At 34.1% G+C, this 12,699-nt stretch overlaps 1 protein-coding gene across 1 annotated transcript; it reads right to left on the bottom strand.

Moving 5' to 3' along the window:
- Positions 1-10,444: 10,444 nt before the first annotated feature.
- On the bottom strand, positions 10,445-11,547 carry LOC107018803. Its single transcript, XM_027913109.1, has 4 exons — positions 11,485-11,547; positions 11,115-11,396; positions 10,911-11,030; positions 10,445-10,837 (listed from the first exon to the last, which is right to left on the bottom strand). The coding sequence occupies exons 2-4, from the start codon at positions 11,208-11,210 to the stop codon at positions 10,445-10,447; spliced, it is 609 nt and encodes a 202-aa protein (XP_027768910.1). The 5' UTR covers positions 11,211-11,396; positions 11,485-11,547.
- Positions 11,548-12,699: the final 1,152 nt, after the last annotated feature.

Genomic DNA, 12,699 nt, shown 5'->3' on the forward strand with positions numbered 1-12,699 from the left:
TGGGGAATGTGGGGTGGGTGGGTAGGGGAGGTTGAAAGAGAGTTTTAGAAAATGATTTTCTTAAGTTTTGAAGGAAAGTCATTTTACTTAAATTTGAAGAAAATGAGTTGATTTGGAAAAAATATTTTCAAAACATTTGACCCAACCAAACATGAGAAAATTGAAAAAAAAAATTCGAAAATGTTTTCCTTCGTACCAAACACACCCTCATTATAAATTCAAGAATCCAAATTGACAAACATGGATGAGATTTTCTAAGAGAAGTAGAAGATAGTTTAATTGGATTAGTGGAGAGTCGAAAAGAACTTTCTGATACTCCTCATTTATACCCACACACAAAAAAAGATCAAACATGGTTATAAAACATAACGGGATGAGATTGGTAACTATATTAATTTTTTTCAGGTTATGGATAGCCAAGGCCTGCAATATAACCAAGATTGAGTATTTGTATTAAGATTCAAAATAAAGAAGAAATGTTTCTGCATTATTTACTGTTGTGACAGGAAATCAGTTATGCACTGCTGATAACAAAAATTGAAATCACTCAAACTAAGTAAGACTATTATAGAGGACTAAAGGAAATCAATGCACTGCTGATAACTAAAATTTAAATAACTCAAATGCAGGACATAGTTTTTTGCTATTATTCTTAGACGTTTTATGGAGGATTTATTATAAACTGAAATTCTTGATAGTAGACCGACTAAAGATATGAATAGTACCAGTTCTTAATGGGATTTAGACCAGAAAGGTATAAAGTAAAAGTTCTTTGTAGGACGTAGCAACATAGAGCCACAAATAGGAGATGAATTTTGTTTACTTTTAAGATAGCTTATTCTCTATGTAGCAGCTTTTGACGTTCCTTTTTTCTTATGTGTCATATACAGTGTACTTTGCATTATTTGATACCTTATCTTGTCAAGTAAATTATGGAATATGCACAACGAAGGTTATGTGGGGGTCAATATTATAAAATGCGCGCTTAAGCCCTAAAGCGAGGCTCAAAACTGTTCAGCGCTTCACCTCGCTTTATGTGCGCTTCAGTATTGTCTTCAAGGTTCTAAGGCAAACGTTTCCTTGGAAATGAGCCTCATATGGAGAAGTGACACTAAATAATTGATCTTTCACTTTATCATAATTTGTTTTCAATTTCTTTTGTCATATATTTGTCATTCATGTTTATAATTATTAATCTTGGACTAAACATATATATTTGTTTTCTTTTCTCCTTTTGCACCTTTTTTCATTAACGCCGATACTTTATTTGCGTTTTGCCCTTAAAGCCCTCACAGACCTTAGAGTTTTTTTTGGGATTTGCACCTTTGATAACACTGGTGGGGGTGCACATGTAGGAAATAAGTTTGAGCAAGAGTAGTGACAGAAATGTACTTTGACAAAGAAAGCAACATAATTGAAGATTACATTTGAACTTTTATCCAAAACTATGTTGAAGTTCAAATCTAAAATAGTTAAATGACTTTGAACACCTTAAACTTAGAAGTTGTGAAAAAATTGTATAAGCTTGTATTACGAACATAATATACTTTTTCTTCCTTTTTACTTTTCACGTATATGTCTTCATAATTCAGAATAGAACAAAAACAGGTGATTTCTTTTGTGATATTATAAAGTATAACTGTTGCAATTATATTCCACATGATTATAGAATATTGTAGGTGTTTTAGTTCTTGAAATAAGTTTTCAGGGTCATTCCTCAATGATATTTTCTTCTGATTATCAATTCTTCATAGCATTTCTTAATTGTAAGCATTACATTCCTATGTTCCCTATGTTTTCTATTGTGCTGCTGTTGGATATGAAAATTAAATATTCTAGATAGTAAGTTTATCATAGATTCTACTTCCTGCTAAAATGATGCTTTCTGAAGTTAATAGTTCGTATGTCGTTCGCCCTAAAGCTGCTTAACAATAGCTTATGTTTCACAAGCAAAACTGAACAAAGTTTTGAATCCCTCTTTTAGAATTGTGCTGCCCAGTCAATTGTCCAACCAAAACGGCGTGTCCTCAGGGACAATAAACCATTTTTTTTGCATTTTAAAGTGACTGAGAGACTATGGAAGTATTTCATTAACCGGAGAGGTATCACATGGACCACGCTTAGAAATACTGCAGAAGTCCTAGCATGTTGGAATAGAGATGGAAATCAGTCTTTACAGAACGAGTGATGGAAGATTGTTCCTGCCTCCATCTGGTGGACAATATGGAGTGAAATAAATCAGAGATGTTTTGAGAACAAGAGAATCCCTTTCCAAAGCATTAAAATGAAATGTTTAGTAACCTTTTACGTTTGGTGTATCCATTCTATTCCTTAGGATCCGGGGGACATCACCCTATTCTTAAATATTTTATGAGGGAGATAGGTACTTAGATTCTTTTGGTAAATCCTCAATACTTTTGCTGTAATTACTACACGAGTGCTTTAGTGGTTTACTTCTATGTTTATAATACCAGTTAACTTTATAAAAGAAAAACAGTGTGTTCTCACCATCACATCATCATTGATAGCTGTAATTTCAATGACAACTTATGAATCATTTACATAGAGATAAGTTAAGTTTGTTGGATGATAAGGCAAAGAAAAAATTAAAGAGTTTGAGAGATAAAAAGTTTCTTTTTTTACTGCAAAACTTTCTTATATCTTAAAACAAAAACTCCTGTTGCACTTTTATAGGCTTACAATTAACTACTAAAGTTAAAATATAGCAACACATGAATAATGGAAAAGTGGTACATGGTCTAATACAATAGAATATAACTTCATTGACTAAGTAAAACATAAATCCACTAATCCTAGAAAATAGACCCACAACTTGATTTCTGCAAACTAACTATTTTGAAGAATTAGTCAACACTCCCCCTTTCTTCAAAATCACAAACTCCCATTTGTCGTCTGAAGAAGTCGTGCTTGTTGTGGGGCAGCTACTTCGTAAGAACATCAGCAGTTTGTTTATTTGTGCTACAAAATTCCAGTAAAATTATTCCTCCAGCGACTAGATCGAGAATAAAGTGATAGCGAGTGTCGATGTGCTTTGTTCTACTGCGACTAATAGGATTTTTTGTCATAGCAATTGTCGCCTTATTGTCACACCATATTTCCGTTGGACCAATCTGCTGTTGTTGAAGATCTGCTAACAACTTTCTTAACCAAACAACTTGACAGCATGCTGAAGTGTCAGCCATGTATTCTGCTTCCGAAGATGACAAAGCTATTATATATTGTTTTTTTGAACTCCACGAGACTACTCCAGAGCCAAGACTAAAACCATTCCCGGATGTGCTCCTGCGATCATCCAAGCTACCTGCCCAATCACTATCAGTAAAGTCAATTAATCTTAAACTTGATACTTTTGAGTACCAAATTCCATGACTTGTTGTGCCAGCAACATATCGCAAGATCCTCTTGGCTGCACCTAGGTGTTGCTTTGAAGGACTATTCATAAACCTTGAAATCAAACTAACAGAAAATGTTATATCAGGCCTTGTGTGCGATAAGTAGTTTAGACCACCAACCAAGCTTCTATAATAAGAAGCATTTGTTGCACCTGTACCATCATCGAGTACCAACTTCTCATTCATATTCATAGGCGTGGGAGATGGATTACAATTAAGCATTTTGAACCTCTTTAAAAGTTCAGTTGCATATTTCCTTTGTGAAATAAAAATTCCATCCGAATCTTGCCTCACCTCAAGCCTAAGAAAATAATGCAGCATACCCAAGGCGGACATCTCAAATTTACTCATCATGCAATTCATAAATTTAGAAACAATAGGTTCACAATAGCCCATATATCTAATATCATCGACATAAAGACAAACAACTAGAAAATCACTATTACCTCTCTTCTTCACATAAAGTGTAGGTTCATTTTCACTTTTCCTAAACTGCTGCTCTTGAAAAAAAGAGTCAATTTTGCTATACCATGCCCTTGGTGCTTGGTTTAAACCGTACAATGCCTTCTTCAATATGTATACTTTGCTCTTTCCTTCACCTAAAAATGAAGCCTTCAGGTTGGCAGACATAAACTTCTTCTTGTAACTCGCCATTTAAGAAACCAGACTTAACATCAAATTGATTCACATGCCAACCAAGTTGAGCAGCCAAGGCTAGAGTAGTTCTAACCGTTTCAAAGCGAGCTACTGGTGAGAAAGTCTCATCAAAGTTGCTGCCTTGTCGTTGAGCGTATCCTTTTGGAACAAGTCGAGCTTCATGCCTTTTGACACTTCCATCAGCATTGTACTTTGTTTTGAAAATCTATTTTAGACCGATAACATTCTTCCATTACGGCAGATCAACTAGCTCCCAGGTCTGATTTTACTCGATAGCCTGAATCTCATCAATCATCGCATCCTGTCACTCTGGTTGCTTTGCGGCTTCTCCATAACATGTCGGTTTGGCAGCTAACAGGGCAAAACTACAAGATGCATAAATATCTTGCAGTGACCGGAACTTAGTTGGTGGCGTCTCGCTGGATGATGCCGAAAGGTGGTGAACAAGAGCTTGGTGGAGTAGAATTGTTGCCACTTCCATGAGCAGTATGGTGAGTGAGGAAAAATCAGAACTTGCTGTTTCATGTATCCCTGTATGCCCTACTTTTGCGTGAGCTGGAATTTGGATGACTGAATCTTCTTCCTTGTCGTTCCACTCCCAGGATGATTCTTCACTAAATACAACATTTCTGCTAATAATCACTTTGCCACTAGTAGGATTATATGGTCTTTATGCTTTGGATTGAGAACTATACGCAATGAAAATACATTTCTCTGATTTTTCATCTGGCTTAGAACGTAAATTAACCAAAGCATAAGCTATACAACCAAAAACATTCAAGTGGCTTACTCGTGGTTTCCCTCTTGTCCATGCTTCATATGGAGTTCGATTCAAGACGGCTTTTGTTGGAGAATGCATAAGAGGTACACAGCTATAGCCACTGGTTATCCCCAAAAATGAACAGGAAGTCCCCTTGCATAAAGTAAGCTTCTAGCCATCTCAACCACAGTAGGATTCTTTCGCTCGGAGACTCCATTTTGTTGGGGCGAATACAGTGTTGTAAGCTCCCTGCGAATTCCATTCTCTTCACAAAACAGAGTAAAATCATTAGATAAAAACTCACCACCACGGTCTGTGCGAAGAGCCTTAATGTTGCAGCCTGGTTGCTTCTCCACGAGTGCCTTAAACCTGAAATTCTCAAATGCCTCTGATTTGAAATTCAGAAAATAATCCCAAGTCATACGACTATAATCATTAGTAAATAGAAGAAAATACCGACTCCCACCAAGTGACTCGGTCTTCATTGGCCCACATAGGTCGGCATGTACAAGATCAAGACAATAGGCAGTTCGCCATGATTTTCCTACAGGAAATGATTTTCTACTTTGTTTCCCGAAGATTCAACCTTCACATAATTCAAGATCACCGATTTCTGGTAACCCAACTACCATATTCTTCCTTGTCAATAATTTAAGCCCATTAATGTTCAGATGTCCATCGTGGAGATGCCATAGTTGAGTTTCATTAACACCTTTAGCAATTAAGGCATTTTTTTTAACAATTGAAACATTAAGGGTAAACATGTTATTTTGGGTCATAGGCACAACTGCTTTAGTCTTACCAGACTTAATATTACTGACAAAACGTGAACTATTTTAAAACAAAACAGAGTAACCACTAGACATCAATTGTCCAACACGCAGCAAAATATGTGCCAAACCAGGAACGAGTTGCACATTGAAAAGAAGTTTTACATTACCTCTGCATTGTCTTGATGGCTATGGTTCCTTTGCCTACAACTCAAACTTTCTTGTCATCACCAAGTCGAACCTCACTATTTTGTGACTCATCGAGGTCTCTAAATAAAGACCTTATGCCACTCATATGATTCGAGCATCCACTATCAATAAATCAAACATCATCAGTTATGTTAGTGACTGAAGAATGAGCCATGAATAGCTTACTTTCATTCTCTGCGGTTTCAGAGAAATTTGTTTGATTCTGCTGGTCCTTTTGCTTAGTCCAACAATATGGTTCAATATGACCGAATTTTTAGCAATACTGGCACTGAAAGTCACTCTTGGGCTGACGGGTGTGATGAATTGATTTCCTCTACCGCGGCCTCGACCTCGGCCACGAAATCTGCCTCTTCCACTACCTCTGCCAGAAAAATTTGTGGATTTTTCTTTGGAGAAAGATGACTCCTTTTTCACCTTGAATGTTTTTTCTTCAATTTTCTCATGAGACCTGTTTATCCTATGTTCATGAGCTAACAAATAACCCATTAATTCATCAAATGAATAATCAGATAAATCCTTGGATTCTTCAATAGCAGAAACCACATGCTCAAATTTTTTTGTTAAAGACCTCAGCACCTTTGCAAAAAAAATTTCATCACTAATATTCTCCCCATACGACTTCATAAGATTAACAATGGAAGAAACTCTAGACATATAATCTTTAACAGATTCATTACTTTTCATCAGTAAAGTTTCAAAATCACAACGCTAAGTTTGTAATTTTACATCAATTACCTTCTTATCTCCTATTTACTCCTGTTGCAGAATTTCCCAAGCTTCGTGAGAAGTCTCTGCTGCTGAAATTTGAGGAAATCATCATGAGGGGCTTGTGGAATAAGGAAGAGCCTTCGAGTCTTTCTTGGGTTCTCTCGTAGCCTTTGTGCGTGGTCTTCATCCGGATCTGCAAATTCAATCTCCACCAAGTCCCACAACTATTGAGACTTGAGGAGAGTCTTCATCTTAAGAATTCAAAAATGATAATCCATCCCTTTGAAAATTGGAAGATGTTGGGATTTAGTGTTAGAGCTTACTGCCATTGTTTCTTCGGTTTGGTATTTCTGGGGCTGAAATTTTATGTCTCGTTACTCTTAAAAAAACTGGCGCTGATACCAAAATTGTTGGATGATAAGGCATAGGATAAATGAAAGAGTTTGAGAGACAAAAAGTCTCTTTCTTTACTGCAAAACTTTTTTATATCTTAAAAAAAACTCCTATTGCCCTTTTATAGGCTTACAATTAACTACTAAAGCTAAAATAAAGCAACACATGAATAATGGAAAAGTGGTACATGGTCCACTATATAAGAATATAACTTCATTGACTAAGAAAAACATAAACCCATTTATCCTAGAAAATAGACCCACAACTTGATTTCTGCGAACTAACTATTTCGAAGAATTAGTCAACAAAGTTAGATGATAAAAGTACAAAAGAGATAAGTTAGTTGATAAGTTCATATATAATTCAGGTTAAATTGAATGGTTGTTGCAATTATTTATTCGATTTAAAAAATAAGCTTACATTCTTCTTTATATTGAATGGTTAGTACTTCCAACTTTTATGTTTTGTTTTTCTATATATGATTTCTCAATTGCTTTCCAATTTTATTTACCGCACATATTTAAGTTACTTAGAAGCCATCTTGTTACTAAATTGGTAGTAAAAGTAAAGAGTGACAAGCTTATTCGAGGATATATATGCCTTAAATTCATTTAAGCAGCACAAACTATATCATGATAAATATGAGTAACAGTTGCAGAGAAATTTTAATGATAGGACACGTTTCAATAATTAGTAACAGTACCGGCTCTATGCATTCCTTAGGCCTCCGAATTTCGGAGGCCCTTAATTTTAATCAAGAATAAATCATGAGTTAAAAGTTTTATAAAAAAACTGATTATTTACGATAAAAAGTATATTTTTTAGAATATATATTATTTTATTCACTTTAACATCTTTTTAAATTGTTAAAAATAAGAATTAGTAGTGAAAAGTGTTGAACATAGTGAGTTAGAAATTCTGTTTTATTTCTTTTTAAATTTTAGTTTCAAGCATTACTAAAATCATATTAAAATGGGGTATATCAAGTTATCAACTTCTTGCGTCAAATTTTATGGTTTTAAGTCTTATCTTTATTTAATATTTGTCAACTAATTACTTATAAAGTTGTGTTAACAATTCATATAATAATTGTCTCACTGAAAGGATGTTTTTCATTGTTGAGTTGATAAAATCTTACCTAAAATTAATAATTGAAAAAACACTAATAATCTTTATCTAAATAGTGTAAGAAATATAAATGTTGAATAAATAAGTATATAAAGTTTGTTTATATTTTAGGCCCTGATTTAAAATTTCACTTTAGGCCCCAATCACGTTAAGCCGCCCCTTCTTAGTAACTTGTATGTTTCAATTCTTAGTAACTTGACTGTTTCATCCTTGAGCTGTAATATATCGTTGCTTGAAATGGTTATTATGAACGAAAAAAGGCCTAAAATACCCTTAAAGTATTGAAAATGGTACAAAATTACCCTTCGTCCACCTATTGGCTCCAAAATACCCTTCACACCCACCTATTGGCTCCAAAATACCCTTGTCATCCACCTTTGGGTTCAAAATTGACCACTTATTTAACGGTTTTAAATTTAAACTATTTATATATTTTTTAAATACGTGACACTGAACTATTTGTTAGAATTTAGCTTATTAGTATAATTTATAAATCAATCCACTACCCACTTATTACTAATTAAACCCCACAAAATTAATAAACCCATCACATTACTAATGCAACAACAGGAAAGCTACTGCCAATGAGTGGTTTTAAAAAATTGAGGTGAAAATATCTATAGAAGTAATTATCATACATTCAAGTGTCTAAATAAAAATTACCGCTAAACATAAAAGTCTGACTATATTCATCTTAATTATTCTTTTATCTCAATTATGTGATGTTACTTCATAGATAACTTTTTTTAAGGTTTTAAAACAAATGGTAAATATTTATAAAATTATATTAAAAAAAGGTGCATGAATTAATTTGGGATGTACTACAATCATAAATTTCGAATTTAAACTTGGAAGAGAATCCTATTAAAAGTATCCTCCTAAATTAGCGGCTCAACTTAAATTTAATTGGGGCTTCGATTCGGACTCGAATAATTTTGGATGTCATTTTCAGGAATCTATAATTTTATTGTATTTTAGTTGTGTTTATGGCGAATTTGATATTATAATTGGTTTATTAATTAGGTGGAGTTTATTTAGTAATGAATGGGTAGCGGGTTGGATTATTAAAAATTATATTAATAAATTAAATTATAACCAATAGTTGAGCGCCATGTATTTTAAAAAATATTTAAATTAATTAATTTTAAAACCGTTAAATAAGTGGTCAATTTTGAACACAAAGGTGGATGACAAGGGATTTTGGAGCAAATAGGTGGATGAGAAGGGCATTTTGGAGCCAATTGGTGGATGAAGGGTAATTTTGTACCATTTTCAACACTTCGAGGGTATTTTAGGCCCTTTTCCGTATTGTGATAAGATGGAGACTGAGTACATAGGGGTTGTGGGAACCTATGTTTCTCGGACTCTTCAAAAATATCAATGAACTTATGTATGATCCGACAAGGTGCAACAACAACTTTTTGGAGTCCGAGCAACTTAGATGGATCAACTTATTCTTATCTGCTTACCTGGTTGACTCAAATGCATTTCAAATGCTTACTGGTTAATGCTCTTAAACCTTTTTTATTGATTAAAAAAGTACTTTTTAAGTGGAATCATTACAAGGTTCCTTTGTGTATATACAAAAGACATATCTTCTATTCTGAAGGTGCTAAAGTATCTCAATTTACATTTTAACGAGATTTTTGCTTAATACATATATGTAGGAAATGATAAATCAACTGAAGGCTCTTCCTTCCTATAGAATGTAATATTTATTATCTCAATATATGAACAAGTTTGTGACAGTGTTATCCTTCCAATCATCTTAATATTATTTTTGTTTTCTGTTGTTCTATGGTGATACTATTTTATTTAAAAGATTTTAGATCCTTTCTCGGTGTTAAACGTATAGAAGCACCTGTCCTAAAGTCGCTAGAAAAGAAAAGCAATAATTACAAGTGTGATTAAAAAGGTGATTATATGGCAAAATATAGGATTATAAACACTTCGCTATAAAATATACCATGTCTTATACCAAGGGGTCAATTGAGTGTTCTCGTCTTTTTTTTTAGCTAGTCTGTGGACACGTGTATTGCACGTTTATCACAAGTTATTTTATACAATATTTTACATAATCATCTAAGATTATTACAATATGTATTGAGTAATAAATGACAAAATAAAAAAAGTTTCATGAATGTGATACTTTTGTAGCTAGTTGATAGTCAAGTTCAAAATATATGAAAATGATATCTGACAATTAAACAATATACTTCAATATTCATGCTCATGACAACACTACACCACTACAATACATATGATTATATATTATATTAAAATAAATAAACAAAAAAAAGACATTGGAAATGAAAATTGTATAGGATCGCACTACTAAAAAAAGGCCAAAAAGAGACCTAGAAAAGAGACCTCAACGGTAGGTCAGTAAAATACAGGTCACTTTTTTAAAGACACCTCATGAGGTCGCCAAACGGAGACCCTCCAGAACAAGGGGGAATCCCTCCTGAAGCAAGTAATGCATCGAATTGAGCCTTAAGACCCGCAAACTGTAATTCCAACCGCCTTTCCCTAGCCCGTGATTCTTTGGCTTGGCTAGATAGCTCAACAATCTTTTTCTCCATAGCCAAATTTTTCTTCATCGATTCATCATGATTTGAACTATTTAGGCCTTCAAACTCAGAAGAAAATTCACGAAAGGTTTTATGCGGCATTCCATNACTCGGCCCACAAGTCAAGTCTAACCAAACTCTCTCATCCTGTTCTTGAGTAAGTGGCATACCTCGATTTTCTTCCGGCAGAGTTTGTTGTAAATCCTCCAAAGCTTGAAGATATCGATTCTGAATTGAATGTTATCATATGAGAATATAAATTTAGAAAATAAGTAATTATTTTTAAAAATTAGAGGCTTACATAGGTCACTTCAGCTCGCGGTTCAACCCACACGTCTGGATCTTCAGGATTTTTCTTCTTTGTAATGTGTGTTGCCTTAAATGCCTCAGCTTGAGTTATCGGTCTTCCTAGTTCCTTTTCCTACATAAAATAATAAAGTTATAATCAAGAGTAATTAAATATTAATACATAAAATATATAAACACAAAGAAAAATGATACACACCAATTTCCTCCTCACACTTCCTTGACTTTGAGCCCCACTTGTGTGTAGAGAACCACCCTTAGTAGATGATCTTGCCTTTTTACCGATCTCACTCATCTGCTTAAATCTTGGATCATATTTCCAATGCACGAGTAATTTTGCCCAATCCTCCGGTAGAACCCAGCTAGGTTTGTTATTATCTCTACGAGCTTTATTAAACAAACTAGCAAGAGTATGCGTAGCTTTCTTGTGAAAGTTTGCACAAATTTTGGCCTCATGTTCCGGACGCCAAGCACATTTTTTCTACAATCAAAGCATAAATTATTTTATTTGATAAGTATTAATGAAGACAAGTATTTTAATAGTGTTAAACAAATAAATTCAAATATACCCTGAACTCCAAAAATATTTGTCTCTTGAGATTGCTAGGGAACTTGCCCCATGTAGGATAAGCATCTCTTTAGAGTTCTTTGATTGCCTGAGAAATGATCCCCACAGCATCATCTGGATTGAAACTGTAACACAAAGTTTTAACAGTTACAAGGTAAAACAAATACAATTAAATCATATAATAATAAAGATACCATATTTTTTTGAAAAAAACTTACGTGTAGCCTTCAGGCTCAATGACAAGTCTATTATGCATGTCCCTCATGCCAACTTGTGTATTGTCATGACCAGGTGTATCTGACTGATTTGTGGTAGGAGTGTTAGGCTCAGAATTATTACCTTGAATGCGAAGAATCGACATCATAAGTTGTGAAGCAGATGATGATGATGGTTCTGAGTCTGCAGGGTTGTGAGTATTAGTGCGAGAGACACCAGACGTTGGTCGATTATCCTCTGGAGGCAAAACACTGTATCCATGTAGGATATATTCCAGTGGTGGATGCATATAGGTCGAAGGAGTATTAATATGTGGAGGCACGGTCGGCCTAGAATAGCAATGTGGTAGAGTGTCTTTTGGTGGGAGAGATGTTGTGTTGTCTGATCTTATATGTATACCTGTTTGTTGTCTACTAACCATACCTTCTTTCTTTTTTTTCTTTTTGGGGACATTATCAATATCTTTATTATTATATTTACATGTCATCTAATTAGTAACAAAACCATTCAAGTCAAAGGTTGTTAGATATTGAAGATATGAGAGACAAACATCATCCAGTAGCTTATCTAGCAGTTCATCACTTTTTAAAATAAAATAAAGCCACAACCACAAGTACAAAATAATATGGAAAACAACATCCAACAAAAGGCACACGAGAACATATGAAGTCGAAGTTATTGAAATTAAAACCAAAGGCACACGAGGATAGATTAATAAATTACTCTCTGTATCATTAATAAATCTATAAAGCACTCAATAGGGAGATACAATGGTAATTACTAATCCTCCTCGTCCTCATCCTCATCCTCGTCCTCATTCTCATCCTCATCCTCATCCTCGTCGTCATATTCATCTTCATCATCATCATCATACTCATACTCATCCTCATGAATTGTTGCATTTGCCCCTTCATTTGTTATTTCTTCCATATCAACCTCTTCTAATATGTGTTCAGGATGCTCTAAATCATTTTCTAATTCAATATCGACGGTGTGGTGA

The sequence above is a fragment of the Solanum pennellii genome, chromosome 1 (assembly GCF_001406875.1).
Source record: "Solanum pennellii chromosome 1, SPENNV200".
NCBI classification, from domain to species: Eukaryota; Viridiplantae; Streptophyta; class Magnoliopsida; order Solanales; family Solanaceae; genus Solanum; species Solanum pennellii.